At 41.2% G+C, this 24,658-nt stretch overlaps 1 protein-coding gene across 3 annotated transcripts in view; it reads right to left on the bottom strand.

Moving 5' to 3' along the window:
* Window positions 1-24,377, bottom strand: part of snx7 (sorting nexin 7) — an 82,260-nt gene extending 57,883 nt beyond the window's left edge. For 2 of the 3 annotated variants that reach the window (XM_078560836.1, XM_078560838.1), the window contains exons 1-2: window positions 24,181-24,368; window positions 12,892-13,014 (exon numbers count right to left, since the gene is read on the bottom strand). In XM_078560836.1, the coding sequence (XP_078416962.1) occupies window positions 12,892-13,014; window positions 24,181-24,303 (246 nt within the window). In that variant the 5' untranslated portion in view covers window positions 24,304-24,368. Of the gene's footprint in view, window positions 1-12,891; window positions 13,015-24,180 lie in introns of all 3 variants that reach the window. The other variant, XM_078560837.1, reaches the window with a different exon arrangement.
* Between the last annotated feature and the right edge of the window lie 281 nt (window positions 24,378-24,658).

Genomic DNA, 24,658 nt, shown 5'->3' with positions numbered 1-24,658 from the left:
TGATCTTGTTAAGATCCTATTCTTTTACACTCAATGAACAGGTGTATTAATTTGTATTGTTATATTTTGAATAAAAGTACAACCCAGGAGTTGTGTGTTGTGAAGTTTTGAATTGAATTTTACAAATTGAAATTGGCAAACAAGGACAAAATGTGATCAAAATTCAAATATGAGAACTAATACAAAAGCAAAATACAGCGAATGCTGGAAATCTGAAGTAAAAACAGAAAATGCTGGAAATACTCAGCAAGCCAAGCAGCATGTAAGTTATCCTTTCAGATCGGTGGCCTTACTTCAGAACTGTTTTTATTCTCCACAGATGTTGCTTGACCTGAGTATTTCCAGCATTTTCTATTCAAATATGACAAATCATTAAAAAATTGAAGACCAATACTGTAGCTTTTTGTTACCAACTTAGAAATAAATTTTTTAGGCAACACTACCCAGTTTTCTAGTTCATCGAAGCTACAATCGGATTTCCCGTAGCTTCACTTTAATGAATTGCAGAAAGTTGGAGGGGAAATTCAATGTCAAATAGGGGGAAAACAGGGAAAATTCAATTGGAAAAGGGTGATCGAGTTGAGAAGGAGAAAAAAAGGACAAAAGGTTTTTTTAAATTTGACATTTTAAAGTCTTACCTAAAAATTTAAAACCCGAAGGAACAGTCTCCACATCAGCTAACCAATCAGTTAATTTCCAGTTCCAGAGGTTGATTGGCAGAAATTAGCAGTTATCACATCACTAAAAGGGTATTTGCACTACTGATTGCTAGCTAAATATTTGCATTGGGTTTAGTTCTCACAAATACAGCAGCTTCACAACAATCAAAGCATGCCAATGGTGAGGCAGATTGCGAAATGCCATTTTGGCAAAACTAACAGCGCAGTGGCAAAACTCTGATTGCAATGTATGGATACTGACATTTAACGGTAGATCTGTACCTCACCTGAAGTTGCTGCACTATTCACACAAACATTACAGGCAGCACCATTCGCCGCACCATTACTTTGACAGGAACTAATTAAGGAACACTAGCATGGATTTGCTGAAAGCAACTTGTTTAACTAATCTGACTGAGCTTTCTCAGGCTCCCAAAGACAGGTCAAGCAACAGCCGGACATAGTCATACTCATGGAATTATACCTTACAGGTGATGTCCCAGACATTACCATCACCATCCCTGGGTGTGTCCTGTCCCACTGGTAGGACAGACCCAGGAGAGGTGAGGGCACAATGGTATACAGTTGGAAGGGAGTTGCCCTGGGAGTCCGCAACATCAACTCTGGATCCCATGAAATCTCATGGCGTCAGGTCAAACATGGGCAAAAACCTCCAGCTGATTACCATGTACCGCGCCCCTTAACTGATGAATCAGTACTCCTCCATGTTGAACACCACTTGGAAGAAGCACTGAGGGTGGCAAGGGCGCAGAGTTTACTGAGTGGGGGACTTCAACATCCATCACCAAGAGTGGCTCGGAAGCACCACTACTGACTGAGCTGGCCAAGTCCTAGAAGACTCAGCTGCTACACTGGGTCTGCAGCAGGCAGTAAGGGAATTAAAGAGGGGGAAAAACCTATTTGACCTCATATATAAAAACAAAAAACTACTGCGGATGCTGGAAATCCAAAACAAAAACAGAATTACCTGGAAAAACTCAGCAGGTCTGGCAGCATCGGCGGAGAAGAAAAGAGTTGACGTTTTGAGTCCTCATGACTCTTCAGCAGAACTGAGTAAAGTTAGGAGAGGGGTGAAATATAAGCTGGTTTAAGGTGAGGGGTGGTAGTAGAGACAAGCAAGCAGTGATAGGAGCAGATAATCAAAAGATGTCACAGACAAAGGAACAAAGACGTGTTAAAGGTGGTGATATTATCTAAGAGAATGTGCTAATTAAGAATGGATGGCAGGACACTCAAGGTACAGCTCTAGTGGGGGTGGGGTGGAAAGACTGACAGGGCATTACAGGTTATAGATTTAAAAATAATGGAAATAGGTGGGAAAAGAAAAATCTATATAAATTATTGGAAAAAAAGGGAGGGGGAAGAAACGGAAAGGGGGTGGGGATGGAGGAGGGTGTTCAAGATCTAAAGTTGTTGAATTCAATATTCAGTCCTAGTAAAGGCACTTTACAGCCTTCTGGACTGAATATTGAATTCAACAACTTTAGATCTTGAACTCCCTCCTCCATCCCCACCCCCTTTCCGTTTCTTCCCCCTCCCTTTTGTTTTTTCCAATAATTTATATAGATTTTTCTTTTCCCACCTATTTCCATTATTTTTAAATCTATAACTATAATACCCTGTCAGTCTTTCCACCCCACCCCCACTAGAGCTGTACCTTGAGTGTCCTGCCATCCATTCTTAATTAGCACATTCTCTTAGATAATATCACCACCTTTAACACATCTTTGTTACTTTGTCTGTGACATCTTTTGATTATCTGCTCCTATCACTGCTTGCTTGTCCCTACTACCACCACCACCCCCCACAACTATTCTCCCCCCACCCCACCCCCCACCTTAAACCAGCTTATATTTCACCCCTCTCCTAACTTTACTCAGTTCTGCTGAAGGGTCATGAGGACTCGAAACGTCAACTCTTTTCTTCTCCGCCGATGCTGCCAGACCTGCTGAGTTTTTCCAGGTAATTCTGTTTCTATTTGACCTCATCCTCGCCAACCTACTGCCACAGATGCATCTGTCCGTGACAGGGGAAGATGGTGATGTAGTGGTAATGTCACTGGACTAGTAATCCAGAGACCCAGGTTAATCCTCTGGAGACATAGGTTCAAATCCCACCGCAGCTGGTGGAATTTGAATTCAGTTAATAAATCTGGAATATAAAGCTAGTCTCGGTGATAGTGACCATGAAACTATCGATTGTCACAAAAAACCATCTGGTTCACTAATGGCCTTTAGGGAAAGAAATCCGACATCCTTACCGGATCTGGCCTACACATGACTTCAGACCCACGGCAATGTGGTTAACTCTTAGCTATCCTCTGAAATGACCTAGCAAGGTCAGTTCAAGGGCAATTACGGATGGGCAACAAAAGCTGGCTTTAATAGTGACACCCACACCTCACAAAATAATTTTAAAATAAGTATTGGTAGGAGTGAGACAAGTACCATCTTCAGATTCAGGGTAGCCCCCATCTTGTTGTGTGGCACTGCCACTGTGCTAAATGGGTCAGCTTTTGAACAAATCTAGCAACCATGAGGCACTGTGGGCCATCAACAGCAGCAGAATTGTACACAAGAACGATCTATAACCTCACAGCCCAGCATATCCCCCACTCTACACTGACCACCAAACCAGGGGATCAACCCTGGTTCAATGAAGAGTGCAGGAAGGCATGCCGGGGCAGCACCAGGCTACAACACAGAACTACTTGCGTGCCCACAGCGTAAGCGACAAGCAATAGACAGAGATAAGCAATTCCACAACCAACGAATCAGATCTAGGCTCTGCAATCCTGCCTCATTCAGTCGTGAATGGACAATTAAACGAACTAGAGGTGGAGGCTCCACCAATACGCCCCACCCTCAATGATAGGGGAGCCCAGCACATCAGTGCAAAAGATAAGGCATTTGCAACAATATTCAGCCAGAAGTACCGAGGGGACAATCTATCTCAGCCTCCTCTGGAGGTCCTCAGCATCACAAATGCCAGTTTTCAGGCAATTCGATTCACTCCACATGATATCAAGAAACAACTGAAGGCATTAGATAATGCAAAGGCTACAGGCCTCGACAATATTCCAGCAATAGTAATAGACTTGTGCTCCAGAACGTGCCATGCCCCTAGCCAAGCTGATCCAGTGCAGCTACAACACTGGCATCTACCCAGCAATGTGGAAAATTGCCCAGGTATGTCTTGTACACAAAAAGCAGGACAAATTCAACCTGACTAATTACCACCCCATCAGTTTCCTCTCGATCAGTAATGGAAGGGATCATCAACAGTGCTAAGAAGCAGCACTTACTTAGCAATAACCTGTACACGGATGCGCAGTTTGGCTTCTGCCAGGGCCACTAACCTCCCGACCTCATTACAGCCTTGGTTCAAACATGGACAAAAGAACTGAACTCCAGAGGTGAGATGAGAGTGACTGGCCTTGATATCAAGGCAGCATTTGATAGAGTGTGGCATCATGGAGCCCGAGCAAGACTGGACAAAGCGGAGAGTTTTCCTCCTGATCCCCATTGATTGGAGTCATGCCTAGCATGAAGGATGATGGTTGTGGCTATTGGAGGTCAATCATCTCAGTTCCAGGGTATCACTGCAGGAGCTCCTCAGGGTAATGTCCTAGGCCCAGCCATCTTCAACTGCTTAATCAATGACCTTCCTTCCATCATAAGGTCAGAAGTGGGGGTGTCCGCTGACGATTGCACAATGTTCAGCACTATTTGCAATTCCTCAGATACTGAAGCAGTCCACGTCCAAATGCAGCAAGACCTGGGCAATATCCAGGTTTGGGCTGACAAGTGGCAAGTAAATTTAACGGTACACAGGTGCCAGGCAATGACCATCTCCAAGAGAGAATCTAGCCATCGCCCCATGACATTCAATGGCATTACCATCATTGAATACCCCAATACCAACATCCTGGGGGTTACCATTGGCCAGAAACTGAACTGGACTAACTATATAAATACTGTGGCCACAAGGGCAGGTCAAAGGCTTCAAATCCTGCAGCAAGTAACACACCTCCTGACTCCCCAAACTCTGTCCACCATCGACAAGACACAAGACAGGAGTGTGATGGTATACTCTCCAGTTGCCTGGATGAGTGCAGCTTCAACAACACTCAAGAAGCTTGACACCATCCAGGACAAAGCAGCCCACTCGATTGGCATCCCATCCACAAATATTCACTCCCTCCACCACCGACACACAGAGGCAGCAGTATACCCCATCTATAAGATGCACTGCAGGAACTCACCAAGGCTCCTTAGGTAACATTTTCCAAGCCCATGACCACTACCATCTAGAAGGATAAGGGCAGTAGATACATGGGAACACCACCACCTGAAAGGTCCCCTCCAAGCCACTTGCCATCCTGTCTTGGCAATATATCATCGTTTCTTGAGTGTCACTGGGTCAAAATCCTGGAACTCCCTCCCTAACAGCACTGTGGGTGCACTGTGGACTGCAGCGGTCAAGAAGGCAGCTCACCAATACCTTCTCAAGGACAAATAGGGATGGGCAATAAATGCTGGCCTAGCCAGCGACACCTACATCGCATGAATTAATTAAAAAAATCTTGAGGTCATCCAAAACTTGCAGCAAGTCCCGTTCCCCTATTGTGCCTGTGGTCACTGACCTACGTTAGCTCCCAATTGAGCAAAATTTTGACAATAAAATTCTATTCTATGATTTTCAAATCCCTCCATAGCATTTAAATCCATTATTCAATACAATCCTTTGGAAGGGATCTGGACTGGCAACAGAATGGAAATACAGTAAAATCCTGATGAGTCGAATCTCAGAGGATCTGCTCACAAATTGGTGTTAAGCGGAGCTTTGTGATAACTGAGGAGGCCCTATTCCCACCTGAATGCATCTCTATGGAACTGGATATGCCTACAAACGCAGGTTATGTCAAAACAACAGATTCAAATGCCAAATTAAAAAACATTAAAGCAGTAAATGTGTGAAAAAGTCTTTATTCAATTTGTTCATACCTTACAATGGCCTGACCTTATAAAGGGCTAGAGTTTTGTATTGAAAAATGTCAGGATTTAGCTTTGGAAAAACTCCCTAATCATTTTCTGCTAGGGCAAAGGGACGGGCATTCATTGAAGTCTTCAGGGTCATTGGCTTCCTCGGTTGAAGAATGTACTGCATCTACGATTACATCGTCTCTCAGGTCTGTCATGCAGCGTACAGCATTGTCCACCTCCGTATAAGTTTCCATTATCGTCTCTGCTAGAATGTCTATGCCGGCCTTCCGCAGGCGAGCAAAAAGTGCCTTCATCAGGTTGGTTGGTCTCACCCTACTCCTCTTCGTTTTCGATGTCTTGTGTGGTCGTAAGCTGATTGAACCCAATCTCTGATCATCACAGGTTTAGCCATACTCATAGACCTTACATGTCCTTTCAAGGCAGCTCTTGATATCATATGAACGTACAAATTAGGAGGACTAGGCCACTTGGCCCCTCGAGCCTGCTCTGCTATTCATTAAGATCATGGCTGATGTGAATGCAACTTCAACCCCACATTCCTGCCAACCCATGATAACCTTTTACCCCCTTGTTAATCAAGAAACTATCCAACTCTCCCTTAAAAATGTTCAAAGGCTCTGCTTCCACCACCTTTCGAGTTCCGAAGGCTCAAGGCCCTCAGAAAAATTACTCCTCATCTCCTTCTTAAATGAGCAACCCTATATCATTAAACAGTGAGCCCTAGTGCTAGATTCTCCCACAAGAGGAAGCATCCTCTCCACATCCATCCTGTCAAGGCCCCTCAGGATCTTAAAAGTTTCAATCAAGCCACCTCTTACTCTTCTGAACGCCAGTGGATACAAGCCTAACCTGTCAAACCTTTCCTCATAAGATGACCTGTCCTTTCTGGTATTAGTCTAGTAAACCTTCTCTGAACTGCTTCTAGTGCATTTACATCTTTCCTTAAGTAAGACGACCAATACTATACACAGCACTCCAGATGTGGTCTTACCAGCGCCCTGTACAACTGAAGCATAACCTCCTTATTTTTGTACTCAATTTCCCTCACAATAAAAGATAACATTCTATTAGCTTTCCTCATTAATTGCTGTACCTGCATACTAGCCTTTTGCAATTCATGCACTAAGGCACCCAGATCCCTCTGAATCTCAGAGCTCTGCAGTCTCTCACCATTTAGGTAAGCTTTTTTATTCTTCCTGCCAAAATGGACAGTTTCACATCTGTCCACATTATAGTCCATTTGCCAGATCTTTGCCCACTCACTTAATCTACCTATGTCCCTTTGTAGCATCCTTATGTCTTCTTCAGAATTTACTTTCCTGCCTATCTTTGTGTCGTCAGCAAATTTAACATCCATTCCTTCAGTCCCTTCATCCAAGTCTTATATATAAATTGTAAAAAGTTGAGGCCCCAGCACTGATCCCTGTGGCACACCAATCGTCACACCTGCCAACCAGAAAAAGACCCATTTATGCTTACTTTCTGCTTCCTGTTAGTTAGCCAATCTTCTATCCATGTCAATATGTTACTCCCTATACCATGAACTTTTATTTTCTGCAATAACCTTTGATGTGGCACTTTATCAAATGCCTTCTGGAAATCTAAGTACAGTACATTCACCGGTTCCCCTTTAGCCACAGCACGCGAGTCCTTCAAAGAACGTCAATAAATTGGTTAAACATGATTTCCCTTATACAAAACCATGTTGACTCTGCCTGATTGCCTTGGATTTTTCTAAGTACCTTGCTATAACATCTTAAATAATAGCTTCTAACATTTTCCCTATGACAGATGTTAGGCTAACTGGCCTAAAGCTTCTTGCTTTGTCTCCCTTTTTGAATAAAGGAGTTGCATTTGCTCTTTTCCAATCTAACGGCACCCTCCCCAAATCTAGGGAATTTTGGAAAATTAAACCCAATGCATAAGTATCTCACTAGCTACTTCTTTCAACACCTTAGGGTGAAGTCCATCTGGACTGGGATTTGTCAGTCCGCAGCCCCAACAACTTGCTCAATACTTCCCTGGTGATTGTAATTCTCCCAAGTTTCTCTCTCCCTTCCATTTCCTGATTTACAGCTACTTCCGGGATGTTACTTGTTTTCTCTGTAGTGAAGACCGAAGCAAAATGCCTGTTTAATTCATCCGCCATCTCCCAATTTTCCATTATCAATTCCCCAAACGCATTTTCTATAGGATCAGCACTCACTTTAACTTTTTTCTTATTTAAATATTAATAGGAACTATTACAATCCATCTTTATATTACTAGCTAGCTTCAAATGATGGCTTTCCCAGAGTTCTATGATTTCGCGCTCGTATGTGGTCTCACTCCACTCAGGTTGATCGGCACGATTATATGAAACGCTTAGACAAGTTTGGCTAATCCGGAGTTACCCTTGTTGAATTTCGCCTTATCATGGGTATTGTTCTATGGGATTTGCTATTCTGTTGGCGGGAATAGACTTTGACATAACCAGAATTTCGTGCCATCAGAGTTTGACTCATCGCAGTTTCACTAAGAGAATACGCTTTTCCCCTTAATTTTGCAGTGCTGGGAAGGCAGCTAGAAAAGAAGTCCACAGGAACTTAGATAGATATTTTCAGAAGCAGCCAGATCAAAAGAGATAAAATGTTGCTTCTACCTATTGAGCAGAAAATTGTGCACCTCGGGTACTTAACATGCCATGAGCACAAAAGTAAAACATTTAACCCAAATTCTCCCTTGGCACTCCTCCTTGCACTGTTTCAAAGTGACATGACAAACTCCGTACTTTTCCTTTTGCAACATGCATAAACCTAATGCATCTCCCAATACGTACAATTTAAGATCACAAGCAAAGTGTTTGCTATTTATTATGCATTAATTATCATTTCCTTTTTCAAAATGAATTGATGCTGTCATGCCGAACAGATGTGAGTGTATTACAAATTGTTAAAAAAAAACTTCCTTTTAAAAATTCACACATATTTTTACTTTTAAAATGACTGGCACAGATCATCTGACTTTTGGAACTGTAAGATGACCAAGCATCAAGTTTCTATAAGCGGGTTATAATGACGACAGCATTGTGGAATATCACATCTGACATTGTCAGAACTCACCCCAAAACAGCAAAGACAAGCAAGCCTCAGACGTGCGGTCTCCAGAATTGCCAGGTAACAAAAAGGAGCTACTAAATAAGGAAGTGTTAAGGATTCCTATCTGCCTGTAATGTATGTTGATGGTTTTGGGCATGGGAGATGGAAGCTACTTCGCTAACACGAACAGATTATTGATTGTTTCCCTCGTGTATCAATGGCCAGTTGTCAGATGAACGAAAAACTGTTTCATTTCAGAAGGCCTTTTCATTATAAGTCCTGATTGCTTGCAGACAACACAGCACTGTAGAAAGCCTATTAACCAAGCCATAATGCTTAAAGTTTGAGGCCTCCTCAAAACCTGTTTCCAAAAGACCTGAAACTTGCTGGAAAAGTAAACTGGTTCTCTGGTTACAAGCATCAAGGCTGCCTTTCTCACATATCTTATTTCTAAGAAAACACCATGAAACCCTGTCTTCAGCTACCTGGATTAGCCTGTATTTTAACTGCTGAGTGAAAGAACCCCTCTCACTGTACTTTGATATTCATGTGAACTATTATTCTGTTTGGTTTTAATATTTGTAAAAACAAAACTCCTTTCTCTTACCGTACCTTCTTAAGCAGGTATGTGTTTGTGTAGTAATAACAAACGTTATATGGGATAGTGTGCCTGGTTTAAAAGTCCGAGAAAGCCTGCTGCAAATGACTTTGTTTAAAAAAAAACTGATTACACATGAACATAGGGAACACACCTCTGCCTTATCAAAATTAAACCATTCTGATTATCACAGGTTAGAAGAATTAGGGGGTTCAATCCGTCTCTCTCCCTTGTCCGTAACAATACTTTCAATCTAAGTGAAAAGGCCCACACTATTTTCCTTTCCATGTTTCCAAAACTCACTCAAGAAGATTCTATGAAGACCACCGGTGGAGCAGCGGGTAAACATATTTAGCACTAATTATGAATCCAAGTCTGTGCTGAGTTGGTCAAAATCAATTAGGAAAACAACAATCGGTCTCTGCCACAAGACACGCAATGACATAGGGGAAAAAAAAGCCTGAGTTGCCACTCACAGTACCTTAAAAATGATATGCAAATTAAAAACATGTACACAACAAATCCAATTTTTCATGAAATAAAACAATTTCAATATATCATGGAAGTTACGTTTTTTGTACATTAGGTTACTGTATATTCGCCAATTTTCTGCCATCCTAATAAAATATTGAAAGGGGTGGGAGAAAAGAAGGTACATTTTAGGAATTTAGGATCAACAGAATTTTTCATCCATTAAAATGAGAAGTCCCAAAGACTGCACTACCTCCACACCTAATGGACATTCCTGGCTCACAAAGCCCCATGCCAGGAGTGTCCATTTATAAAATTTAATCCCCTTTTGAAACATCAGGACCTTCATTCACTACAGTCAGAAAACCATTTGAGTAACACAAATTCCTACCTGGTAATAGCATGCTGACAGTTGATAAATTGGCTGAGCTTGATGAGCTACCATTATCAGTGAGCTTGAAACAGGGTAAGGCTGATCCGAAAGGGTAACAGTAAATAGTACTTTAAAAGCCTGGGTTGCAATTTTCTCCCCCAAACAGTTGCTCAATGGGACAACTTTTCACTGGAAAAGCTGTCCCATTGAGCAACCGTTTGAGAGAGAAAATAAAATTCACACCCGGGTCTTCTGCCCTTGCAAATTCTGTCTCTGGAGGAGCAGCAAGATTGGGAGAGGCAGGATCTGTGGTTGAAGGAACAGCTTCTCAGAAATTCTGGCTCTCTAATGTACAGGGGCAAATTTTCTTTCATTGGTTGCCCCCATGATTGATTTTCCCAGGGCTTTTTGGGGGTTTGAGGGCAAATTCATCTACTGCCCCTGAGTATTTTGAACCCCAATGGCCAACAGAATTAAATTAAATCTTATGGCAATTTTCAAACGTAAAACCCTGCAGAAAATCAAACTGTGCGTAGGAGTTTGTGTGTGTGTCCATGACAACGGTTGGATGGATGAGAGTGTAGTAAAGTTGTGGGTCAACAATGTGTGGAATAGGTGCCCTGGTGGCCTGCACAAAGGTTGCAGCTTATTAATGTGGAACATGCTCAGATCCCATACAACCAGTAAGAGGAAGAGGTACCGGCAAAGAATTAACACTACATCGCAGTAATATCAGGGGGTCTAATGTCCATAGTTCAACCTTTGGATGCGTGCATCAATAAGCCAAAGAGTGGAAATATGCACCTTTTTTTCTATATTTAAAAGTGGCGAACACCCACAGCCGTGGTTCACGTTTCATTCTCCGCAAATAACTCGACCCCCGTTTTTGAAAGGACTTTTGGAGGCTTCAAAGGTCAACTTGTATAGCGTAGTTTATGGTACCTAAATTTCATACATCTTACAACAAGGGCGAATACAGTATCAACATCTTACATTTTTTGAAATGCTCAGTTTATTTTAAGCAAAGAATTGTTACAATCTCAAAAGTAAATATAGTATAACATTAAAAATTAAAGAAAATACACATTTCCTGAAAGTTTTTTATTCTGCAAAGAACACTGATTTTTTTTTTGGTGGGGATCTGAAGTCATCAACCTCCACACTTTGAGTCATGGAATTCTAGTGTTTCATTATCTTTTGATGCAATGAGTTGGCACAAAACTCAGAATCTCTCTCTCTGTGGGAATTTTCAGCTCTAGAACATGTTTACTTACATCCTCTGCAGCTCTGTTTCTTTCAAAGAAGAAACAATTTCTGCATCAGTCATCTCTCTGCAGATGTCAAGGTCATCATCCATTGAAACTGAAAGACTGAGTGCTGCCTCACTCAAGCTGCTGGGAATCCTTTAATCAACCTACTCAACTTGTGTCTACCGTTTCACCACACACTTGTGTGTGCAAGGTTATGTCTTGTTTTCCAGCAGCACAGGAATCGATTGGTGCTTTGAAGCTTTCCACTCAGTTCTTTAACAAGCTCATTAGCTTTAGCTTTCGAAAAGCAGGATTTTGAGTTCTTTAGTGATTAGCAGCACTTTATTAACATCAGCCATCTTACTTTCGTGCTTGTTTCCTAGCCCGGTTCTCAATTCTTTCTCAGTCCTTCAAGATGTCCACTTTGCTTTTAGAATTCTGAAACACCGAGATTCAGTAATGCCATGATTCTGTGTGACTCAAGTCACAACACTTTTTTGAGAAATGATGTGAGAATTTGACCTCCATTCCTGCCAAGCAATACTAATGCACAGATGGATACCAGGTAAAACTGGGTCTTAGCCACAATGATGACCAAACTCAATGAGATTGAGAGATGAAACCCTCAGGTTCTGAAGTGGAAAACATTGTTAAGATGGGATTTCTGTGTATCAGTTACATAAAATCAGGATTTGCAATAAATATAACTACTATAACACAAGCATCTCACAATTGGAAGGATATAGGGTAAAAAAGACACAGAGTTGGTTGTGCTAAAATGAGAGTTGCAATTAATTGAGTTCCAAATAACGTTATGAGCCCTGCGGTGGAACCATAAACCCAAATAACCAAATTTACCCAAACGGCTCCCAAACAAAGAAATTAACAATAAGATTCCCCTTTTTGTAACTTTTACTTTAACACAGATAGAACCTATGCAAATTAAATATAAATTAGTAAACAAATTATACTTAAAAAGGTAAATTTCACTTTAAATATCCGATACAAAGATATGTCTTACACAACCACAAGCACTGTGTCATTCTCCCACAGACATATGGCACCACAGGTAGCTCCTAAGTTCCCTAACATGGCCTCTGGTATGCTAGATCTTTCACTTTCCCACTTAATCGATTCAGTCTTTGAGTCGCAGTCACCAGCAGCAGTATTCCATCCAAGGTCCCCAGAGGTGGTCATCACCTGAATGGCACATTCCAGCAGAACCTCCTTAGCTACATTCATAAGTCTTGATGACAACTCCCCCAAAGCCTTCTTTAGCTGACTCCTTTAATAAACTTCATCAAATGGTCTGGGCAGCTCTGGGGAAACTGAAGCATAGCAGTGGAATTGTCCAATCCACAAACCCAGCACTAAGCCTGTCTTCAGCTTCCTGTCGCTTTTAACAGTATTACACACACAGCTCTTTGTAAATTTACCTTGTCTGTTCTTCCCCTGCTGCAGCTTCTTTGTCTCTGGTCACAAGGTGTCTGTATCCTAAGTTCCTTCCTCTTGGTACAGCTTCCAGGCCAAGGGTTGCCAGGTGATATGGTCCAGTATTTCTTATTACCCAGGAAAATTACAATTGATCACTTTATAATTGATGTAAACTCCGAGTTCTTTTCAAACATTCTTAAAAACAATTACAGATTCCACAGCAATTTTAAAGAAATTACAAATGTTCCTTATTGTACTCCTTCCAGGTAAAAGATCATCACAATAACTAGAACTGTAGTTTATCTCAATTCAAACAACAGTTGAGGATCAAGCACTGCTCTCCACACTCATTGGGGCAGATGGGGAAAAATAGCTGGGGTGGCTCATAAGGATCATTATACAGTGACTCTGACCAATATCAAGGTGGAAGAGATGGGTTTTTTAGAAGGGTCTTAAAGGAGGAAAGGGAGGTGGAGTGGTGAAGGGTTTAAGGAAGAAATTAGTGAGTGTGGGGCTGAGACAAGTGAAGGGGCGAATGCCACTGGTGGGGTGAAGGGGCGTACCAAAGGCCAGAGTCAGAGCAACAGGCAGTTTTGGGGAGAGGGGGTGATTTGGACAGTTGGAGGAGTTCGCAGAAGTAAAGGAGTGAGACTATGAAGCTGTTTAAAATAACACTCCTGAAAAAAATGAGTTCTTAAATCTATCTTAATAGGGCTCAAAAGAATTAATAGTAAATTACTGTAGCAGGCATACAATGTGTAGCTGAAGACTTTACAGTCTTATCTAAAACAACAGATGATTGACAAATCATTTATTCATCCTTTTGACTCACATCTGGATTACAGGCTTAACACAAAGACTCAATTTCAGCGCAGAGAGATAACTGTCCCAACAGCTCAAGAGAATTGCATGGAATTTGATTAAGAATCATTAGCAGGAATGAAAAATAATTGGCATGTCAGAACTTGGGTTAGGAAAAATAAAAAAAAAAGCACATCACACAATGTCAGGGAATTGGATTGAAATCTTTTTAAATAGAATGAGTTGGTGGTTTAAATAGTTTTGAAATGATTTGATCCACATTTGCTTTCCATTTTGTAAAAGCAGCTTTACTTTCCCCCACTAAAGAATGATGAGGAAACATACAGAGAAAGACAGCATGCTCCCTGCAGTGCTTTGTGGCCTCAGGATTCATGAAACTGGCATTATATTATGGCCACCTCACAAAAACTAGAATCTCTTAGCAATCAGTGATTCACGTAATAAGGAAAGAATCTTGAGGCCTGATTCCATGAAGTGGCAAAGAAATGGTAGCAAAACCTGCTGCCATTTTCTGCTGTGTGCTCTAGAGAGTTGTGTAAAATTTTCTTTCAATTTGAGCAAAATTGTACGAACAAATTAACTTACAGTTAAAGTTGGCAGTCCAAAGAGCAAACCGTCAGCTTCACCCAAATTGTGCAGCGATGGCCACATTACAATCCAGTAATTAAATGCTGATGTACTAAAGTTTCAGAGGTAATGGTAAATTGTAACAGTACTGCTGAAATCTTTGAGTACAATAAGAAAAAAAAGTTCCTTTGAAGAGCTGGAATATGCTCTTTGAACTTTTGGACAACTAGTTTTCACTTGATATGACTATGCATAAAGATAAAACAGTTCCTTTCCTCATTCTAAATTGATTTATTTTCGTAAACAATTGAATTTTGAAAGAAAACAGAGCACCTTGAGGGAAACACACTAAAGTGGGGAAGGGAACAGAAATATGATCAGGGGTCCTATGGCTTATCTTTACGGCAAATGAGCGAAATGTAGGGGAGGAATGCTTGGAGAATAAAAGGGTGAGGTGAATGACAGTAAAACAACTCAGATTGAAGGTGAAGTAGATAGTTGAAAAGGCAAAAAGTTAGGGTAGTAACTATAGCAAAGGAGTGGAAGGGGTAGTGGGAAAATAAATAGGTAGAGGGTATAGTGGGAGTAAGGTGTCTGTTATTGTTGTGGGTCTTAGATGAAGTCCTATGTCAGGACTGATAAGATACTGCTGGAGGCAAGGCTGTGGTGAACTTTACCTTTTATTGAACATTCTACTATGTACAATACAAGGCGTAGCATGAGGCTTCGCATATAACTCTTTCTTGGCATATTCCATTGTCATGTGATCTTACACTTCTGATGGTGTAGACTTTCTATTCATATATTTAACAGTAACCCATTAACATCCTCCCTTGCTCCCCAACCACCTCCACCCCCAAATTTCTGACCCATTGATGGTAGTCTTCTTGTAAATACAAGTGCACTCAGATTCTTCTCACTGTTCCATTTAGTGCCTCTACAAAATACGATCACAGATGTAGTGTTTTCCCCCCCCCAAAACTTGGCCCTTGCGATTCTGGTCATGAATCTACACTGATTCCCCTGGCTGGAGTTCTGGTAAATCATGTACTCTATGGCATTAATTATAGTTTCCGGTTTGATTTACATGATACACATACTCCTTCTCCCTTATTCTCTTTATATCTGCTGCTTTGAAGACGTGGCACGAGCGGAAGAACAGGAAGTTAAGCCCGTAGTCGTCTTCCCATGAGAAGTTCAGATGAAGCCAAACCATTCTGGAGTGGTGTGGGACGGCAACTCAACAATGCCAAGTTTATATTGCCACTTTTCTTCAACAGAGTCTTTACCGTTCTTACTCCTCTTTCGTCCTCTCCATTAGCTTGTAGGTAACTGGGTGAACTACTCATATGGACAAATCCAGAGGCTTCTGTGAACTGCTTAAAACATTCATTTGCAAACCGTGGGCCATTGTCTGAAATGAACAAATCTGGAATGCCATGTGTAGTCAAAATTTATTTTACTAATTTAGCGACAGTTTCCAAGGTGGGGCCATAAAGACGCTTAACCTCAGTCCATCTGGAGTAATAGTCAACAACAATGAGGAATGTCTTCCCCTGAGCTTGAAAAGATCCATTCTCACAGTCTGGACAGGAATGAGGATACCATCAGTCTTTTCCTTTGCTCCTGGTGAAGGATTGCATAGGTGATGCAGCTTGAAATAATTTCCTCTCATGACTTCGAGATTCCTGGCTGAACAGCATTTGGCACTCTAGCACTTTGTATTGCCTAAATGCCCCTGGTGTATTTTCTGAAGGATCTTGAATCTAAGGATTCTAGGTATGACCAGTCTCTCATCGTAAATCAGCAAGCCATCCACGACATTGAGATGTCTTCGCTGCTCGAAGTGCTGCTTCAGATGAGATTATTTGGAACATAATCTGGTTATTCACTGATGCAGTATCTGCTTTTTGTGCTTTTCAAATTTCATTCTGCTTCTGTATTGTTGCTGGTAGAAATCTTGTGATCAATGAGGTATAGGACTCCACATTGTCAACGAAATTTATGTCTTCTGGTTCAGGCTCTTCAACTACATAACCTTGTCAAGCTCCCTGTGTAGGCACTGCAGTGCCAACAGTGGCAGGACAGTGTAACTTCAGTGTGGCAAAGGAACTTAAAAAAGGAATTTTAAAAATAACAAAATGTCTGACTTTGAAATAAAGAATGAAATATATTTACATGCTTTTGTTCTATTATTCCTGACTTCTAGTCCTGTTTCACTTCGAGACTATATCTGATTCTGACTCTCAATGCCACAAGAGATTAATTGATTACACAGAAATTGTTTTCTATATTAAAATTTTTGTTTTCCTTTTCATAACAGGTTTGTAATGCTTTGAAGTAAAGGGCATTTCAATTTCTTTGAAGAACTAACACTAATGTCTGTTATTCACTCTTTTTTACCAATAATGGTGGTGTGGCAAATTACCCAGTACTGACTGCCATGGTCTTTCTCTGCCATAGTCTAACTTTGGTGAAAGGAAAATGTTGCTCCCATTTCTCTATATGTTGTCTACTCTTTCTTGTATAAAAGACTGCATCACCCATCTCTTCAAAGCTTCAACTATTCACTCCTCTTGAAAGCTTGTTATGGCTTCTCACTTCCCTTCACCATCTCTGTTGATTGAAATGTAAATATGAAGTTGAATATGATGGTGGAAGGGGAAATTTGGGAGGTTTGGCTTGAGGACACAGTTGCCAGCTATGTTTAGATTATTTGTGGAATGTTGTTTTATTCATTCAAGGGATGTGGGCGTCTCTCATTAGGCCAACATTTATCGCCCATCCCTAATTGCTCTTGGGAAGGTGGTGGTGAGCTGCCTTCTTGAATTGCTGCAGTCCATGTGGTATAGGTACACACACAGTGCTATTAGGGTGGGAGTTCCAGGATTTTGACCAAGCGACAGTGAAGGAATGGCGAGATATTTCCAAGTGTAGATGGTGAGTGGCTTAGAGGGAAACTTCCATGTGTTGGCGTTCCCATGTGTCTGTTGCCTTTGTCCTTCTGGATGGCAGAGGTCCTGGGTTTGGAAGGTGTTCCTGCAGTGCATCTTGTAGATGGTACACATTGCTGCCACTGTGTGTCGGTGGTGGAGGGAGTGAATGTTTGTGGATGGGGTGCCAATCAAGCAGGCTGCTTTGTCCTGGATGGTGTTAAGCTTCTTGAGTGCTGTTGGAGCTGCACTCATCCAGACAAGTGGAGAGTATTCCATCACACTCCTGACTTGTGCCTTGTAGATGGTGGACAGGCTTTGGAGGTGAGTTACTCACCTTAGGGTTCTACGCCTCTGACCTTTAACCACATGATCTCCCACTTCATTTGCCCCACCCAGTTAAACAGCCTTTCTTCCCCAGCTCAAATTTTTTTTATTAAGTGTTCAATCAAAATTTAAAAAGTATTTTTGATACACCTATGATTTTTCTTCCAGGTTGTTTGTCGCAGCATTCAGAAGATACAGCCGTGAAGACTCTTCTTTACAATTAGCTGGGAGATATGAAACAATAGCAAAATTTGGCTTTGGAAAGATTATTAACAATGGGTGCAAAAGCGGTTGCAGTGGGGGTAAAAAAAATGGCAGGGGGAGGTGAAGAATTGAAGTTCCAGAGAAATTGGTGGTGGTGAGTACAGAAGAAGTTAGTGAGTGAAATTTGAACAGTTTAGAGAAAGAAAGAAAAAGGAAAGCCTCAGGTGATTTAAAGGAATGTGGACTTTTACAAAAACATAACAAAACTATTAGCACAAAAAAAATTAAAAATTAAGGGTTATGGAGGAAAGAACAGGGTTGGATACCCAGAGTAGAGTGAATGGCATCCTTCTGTGCTGTACTTTCTTTAAAATAAACACCCAGAACTTAACTGAAGAATACAACTACAGATGAAAGTATTGTATTCAAAAAAAACACCAGAGTGGAAAATAAAATTAAAAGAAACAGTAACATTAGGAACAATACTTGAAAGAGACTGCAGAGTTGTACTTCAAAAAAAATATGCACTGATGGAGTTAAAAAGCAGAACTATATCTAAAATGAGAAACAATAGGAGCACCACCAAAAAAATACAAACATCAGAAGTTGAATGAGATAAAGAAAGAAACTGCTGAGTGCTAGAATTCATATCTATGCCAGCACTGCACATTCCACTCCAGCTTAGGCTCGGTTTTGTAAATTTTGCAGCAAGTGAGAGGATGATCAGAAGCAAGCAGAGTCCAATCGTTGAGGTTCTTTTGAAAGTTTCAAGCAGGGTTGAGGTAGAAACTAGAATTACATGCTGGTGGGATGTGGTGTATGGCAAGCTCTGTCTACTCAAAGTAGAAAATCAATATACATTTTCTTAAAGAAAACAAAATCAGCTAGATAAAAACTTAAATTATTTATACAGTACAGACTAAACAGCCAGAAACAACTGGAGCAGGGACTTAATGGACCAATTATCATAAATGTTGCAGTGAGGCCAAGAGATGGCTGGCAGATTCAGTTGGAGGAATGTTTCCCTTGCCTAGCTGTTATTTCATACTGCTGATTCATGTCCTCTATGTATCAGCTTGGCTCACATGAATCTGAAGGTCACAGGTTCAAGCCCTACTCCAAAATTTGAAGTTCATTTAGACTGACACTTTAGTGCAATACTGGGAGAGTGCTGCATTATTGGTATTGGCTGGATGAGATGTGAAACCAAAGCTAAGCTACCTGCTCAAGTCGATTTCTAAGGCACTATATGAGGAACAGGTGGGTTCTCTCACTGCAAGTATGAACATTTAAAACTCAAACGATCTTACTTTAACAAAATAATAGTCGATTGTTTCATTGCTGTTTTTGGAACCTTGTTGTGCACAAACTGGCTCATATTTGCCCCAAATAACTACAGTAATGACAGGACAGTTAACTTTAAAACTAATTCAGTGGCTGTGAGGTGTTCTGGTATGTCCAGAGCATATAAAGTATACAATATAAATGCAAGTTACTTACTGTGGGTCTAATATAAAAATATCTTCCACTAGGCCAGAAGCTACAACACTCAAGAACCCCAACGCCATCCAGGACAAAGCAACCTGCTCAACTGGCACCCTATCCACCACCTTAAACATTCATTTCCTCCATACATAGTAACAGCAGTGTGTACATCTGCAAAATGCACTGCAACAACTTGTTCTCAGACAGTCCCTTCCAACTTGCGACCTCTACCCCCTAGATATACAAGGGCAGCGGACATATGGAAACACCACCACCTACAAGCTCTCCTCCAAGCCACTCACCATCCCGACTTGTAACTATATCACCTATCTCCTTCACTATCTCTGGGTTAAAAACCTGGAACTACCTCTCTACCAACATATGGACTGCAGCAGTTCAAGAAGGTGGATCACCACCACCTTCTCAAGAGCAATTTGGGATAAGCAATAAGTGTTGGCTTTTCCAGTGATGGTCACATTCCACGAATAAATTAAAAAATGGATCTTGCAATCTTATTGAAACTAGCATCTTAAATAACACTGCTGTATTTCTACGGCCAGGTACACAAAGATTATAATCTGGTCAAAACAACAGTTCATTGTATTTTTTTTTAAACCACCTGTTACTCAAATAAATATTCAAAGATTAACCGTAGACCTATTTAAATATTCTTATAACTCAAAAATACTGTCAGCAAAGTTCATGCATGAGGCTGGTTTCACTACTTAATTGTTCTTTGACTCTGTTCTTTTATATCACTAATATTTCAAAAAAGATGCCTAATGTGTTGCAACAGAATTTAGAGCAAATTAATTGCAACATATACTAATTCAATTTGAGATAATACATGTTACTATTTAGCACAGTTGATTGTTCTAAAACATTTCAAAATTTAACATTCCAGTATTTTCTTTTTAATTTCAAGACCATTTACTTCTTGATATAATAGTTAGGAGGATAAAAAAATTAAAGTCATAATGACTTTAAAATAATGACAAACTAAATTTTGCAGATGAATTACTTAGGTTTGTCTATAGCCCACCGCCTACACCTTTTATTGAAACAGACCTTCATTTCATCAGAGGGAATAGGAGATATAAAAACTTATTCAAACTTATAAGGTTCCTTTGGCCTAGTCTTAAAAGCAGAAAACATAAAAATAAGTGCAGAAGTCAGTAAGAGTGCCAATATCTCAACAACATTTTGGATTATAGTAATCAAAAGATAAATTTCCTTTCAAACACATGACACTTTACACCAACAACAGTTGGCTATTTGAATTCTTTCAAATCTGGTAAAGCAATTTCAGTTTTTGAAACGGTCAGAGGCAACAGTCAGAGGCAAGACCATGTCATAAACGCATCCTTATTGCAGTAAACTGAAGGACTGAAAACATCAACATCAAGTGTTGACAAAGCACTTGGTTAACAGGCCATGTTGTGAAATAATCTCACCTACAATATGTACAATCAACTACAACAAAATATAATAATTTAACATTTCCTGAAAAACTTCAGTTCCAATCTACAGAACTGAAAGCGCAGAGGTTCCTAAAAACTAATTGTTAAGTATGGACTCCGTACCTTTCTCTTGTAAGTGACTGAGACCAAACAAGACCAATCACAAGCTTCTGATCCTCTCCAGCTCTAAGACCACCCACTTCCACCTCTGTAACATTGCCTGTGTCTATCTCTGCCTCACTTTATCCATGTCTTTATTACCTAAAGACTTGACTAATCTAATGCTCTCCTGGCCAACCCACCACCTTCCTCTAAATTTGAGCTCATCCAAAACTCTGCTGCCCATATGCTAACTCGCATCAAGTACTCTTTGTTTTTCAACTCCTGTGCTCACTGACCTAAACTGCCTCCTAGTTCGGCAACAACTCAATTTAAAATTCTCATTGTTGTTTTCAAATCTCTCTATGACCATGTCCTCCCATCTCTAACCTGCCCAAGCCCTATAACTCTCCATAATCTCTAAGCTCCTTCATTTCTGGCTTCTTGCACAACTCAATTTTCATTGCTCCACCACTGGTGATTGTGCCTTCAGCTTGCATGGGCCCTAAACTCTGGAATTCCCTCCTGAAATCACTACCTCTCATTCTCTAAGACATTCTTTAATGCCTATCATTATGAACAAGCTGAAAAATCTCCGGTAGCTCAGTGTCACAACAGTAAACTGCAGTGACCAACTACCTACAGGCATTCTGAACTTTTTTTTAAAAGACCTGTGTTTTTAAAAGAAATACAAGTAAAAACTGATCAAAAGGTGGCTGATAATGTAAAGTGGCCACTTTATGGAAAATTCCTATATGGATTATATTGACAGACATGGAATGTTGCACCTGAAGAGGTGTGAATGCCTACTTCAAACAGAGACACTTGAAAGTAAGATATGAAAAATGCAAAAGACTAGGCTTTTAATCTCCTGTGTTTGTGGAGACAAAAGGGGCTGATTCCCGTATCTCAGCAGTCATTCAAAAAATCCAACTTCTGTTGACTTATATCTCAGAATGTGTAAAATTATTTGAGACAGGAGAAAAACAGACTCTAGGTGCAAAACATGACTATTTCCCCTCCCAGGAATACACAAGAAAAATGGGTTAAAAAGCTGGCCGCAGACCAGTGTTTGAGAGTGACAGAAACAAAAGGAAACACCAGTCACCTCTACAAGGACAAGCAGGCGATTTTTCTCTCTTTCACTGGGGGCCAAGTATGTTCCAGCAAAGACCACATATAAAAAGAAACAAGACAAAAATCAGGTCTATCAAAATAACCCAACTTAACGGCCACAACGTACCACCACCTACGCCTCATGGACAAGCCGAGGAAGGATTTGTATATTTTTAAACTCTTAACTTCTCCTTTCTGATCAGAGTGTGCATGTGTGTGTCATGTCTTTTCTATTTTTCCTTGGGTTTTAGTAACTAATAAGCTTACTCTTTCTTTGACTCAAGAAAGCCTGGTTAAATTGGGTCCTCATAAAAAGTAAATACATTTGGACTGGGAAAATGTATCCACGGGGAAAGGATTTTTAAACTAACCTTGTTGCGGCCAATCAAGTGGGTTGAACAAAGAGGGGAGCCAGCTCATTCCTCATCCGGGATCACAACAAAATTGGGAATCTCATCCAGAATTTAACAAATTGTGGACCTCATCCAGGACCAGTCACAACATTCAGTGTCATATTTCCTTTGGTAAAGCTCTTGTGAAGCACCTTGGGAAGTTTTACTAGTTAAAAGCACTATATAATTGCAAGTTATGATGATTCTGTAATTGACAAAGTACAGATTTTGTTTTTAAACAGACTAGAGTTAATAATCTTTGGTGCATTTACAATGCAGCTACTCTTTTTGACAACAGTAGCTACAGTATCGCTTTCAGCCAGGAATCACCTCATTTATACTGCATGGCTCAAAGCACAATTTTTCCACGCAGTATGCCTATTCCACGGATTAAAATCTAATGTCTAGCATGCACAGGTAGGAGCATGCTCTCTAAATATTTATGGATTATAATAAAGGTAAATTATGATAGATTGTTTCCTCTAGTCATTAACAGGGGGGTATAAATTTGAAATATTCACAAACAGGGAGCTTAGATTTTTTTTTAAACAGGCAAAATAAAATTCCTTCACAAGCTATTATGAAGCACTTAATAAATGATCTAAGAGTGAGACAGTTAAAAATTAAAAATGTTTAATGGCATGCTAAGCTGTGCAGAAAAATAGTGGCATGGACTGATGGTACAAGTAGTCTATTTCGGTTCTGAAACAATGTATGAAATCAGTGCCAGGTAGGTTTACAAGGATCCACTCAAACACTTATTAAATCCACATTAAAATATGACGCAGCACTGGAATTATACTCCACACAAGTGTGGAGCTACCTCCTCCAAATCATTTCTGGTAGAGAGTTGGGTTTCGCCTCGATTCCGGAGTGAAGTCTGAATCGCAGCTAAGTGAAAGTTTTAAATTTCAATAGAAACATAGCCTTTGCATACAACACGTCAGGCACCTGATGTCAACTTAAGAAAACATTTGTAAATACTTTCAAAAATTATTGGTGCAAAGTGAAAAGTTCTGTACGGCAAACTTAGTTTACGGCCTGAAAATGACTCCAAATGTGACCTGACTTGCCTAGTTTGTTTCCAACATGGACTATGAGATTAGGTGACTGGATTATTTTCTACATGCCCTGGTAATCCCATAATAAAAAAACGCTATTTATCTCGTTAAAAGGAACACTGTAAGATTTGTTTAAGCAAATCAAGGCAGTGTAAACTTCGTCGGGGAGGAGGGCTTCGTCCCTCCCCCCCCTTTTTTTAAAAAAAAACATTTCCCAAGAACGAAAAAAAGTTTTTTTTTAAAGAGTTGGGGTGGGGGGGCAGCCAGTCTGGACCTGAATCTACCAGAAATGCTGGCTGGCGTCCAGGGTAATGTTTGGTGCCAAATCTCTCCCTGCAGCTGAGAAAACTCCCGACCTTTGATCTTCACCAGGTGCACCGTTTATATAAAAAAAGTGAAGGTGAAAAAAAAACAAACTTGTGCTAAACTTGGCGACTTGTTTCTCCCCTCCCTTACCCACCCACTCCACCTTTTTCTTTCGCAACAGACACAACGAGAGATAATGAAACAATTAAGATGCCCAGTCCGCCCTGGGCAGACAGCTTTACTTCAGTGGAGAGCCGAGAGTGCGAGAGAAACAAACTCTCTCTCTCTCTCTGCTTTAAAAAGGCTGCAGTAAACTCCCGGGAGAGCTTCCACACTCATGTTACAACAGGTTTCCCTGCCCTATGCAGCAGCCAGGGTCCCGGTCCCGGTCCCCCCGGACAGCAGGTTGTTGTGTGGGGGTCTCCTCACAGTGCCCACACCGAACTTGGGAGACCGTTGACCTGGGAGGAGCCCCGGCCCCCGACAACTTACTGCTGGCCAGCGGGCGGACGGACTGACCTTACTGAACACCTCCAAGTCATCGTCCTCATCGTCATCCTCGAAACCCAGCACGTCCTTAGAGAGCGGGTGCGGGGCGGCCGCTTTGCAGCTTTTACTGCCGGCGGAGCCAGCCGCTTCCATCTTCCTTTCCTCCGTCCGTTCCTCCGGAGGCCGCTGATGTGTCGGATTCGGCAACGGCTCCGCCCCCCCCCTCCGCGCGTGCGCGCCTGTGTGCCTGCGAGCGTCAACCGGCCGCAGGGCTGCCCAGTGCGCAGGAGCGGAAATGGGCGCGCTGAGACGGAAACAACTTCAAACGGGGCGCGCGGGTAGGGAGCCGTTACTCTGGAAAAACACAGCAGGTCCGGCAGCATCGGCGGAGAAGAAAAGAGTTGACGTTTCGAGTCCTCAGGACCCTTCAGCAGAACAGTTCTGCACCTGTTCTGTTCTGGAACTGTTCTGCTGAAGGGTCCTGAGGACTCGAAACGTCAACTCTTTT

The sequence above is a fragment of the Cetorhinus maximus genome, chromosome 17 (genome assembly GCF_964194155.1).
Source record: "Cetorhinus maximus chromosome 17, sCetMax3.hap1.1, whole genome shotgun sequence".
Classification (NCBI taxonomy): Eukaryota; Metazoa; Chordata; class Chondrichthyes; order Lamniformes; family Cetorhinidae; genus Cetorhinus; species Cetorhinus maximus.
This window is presented reverse-complemented; position numbering and strand designations above follow the sequence as displayed.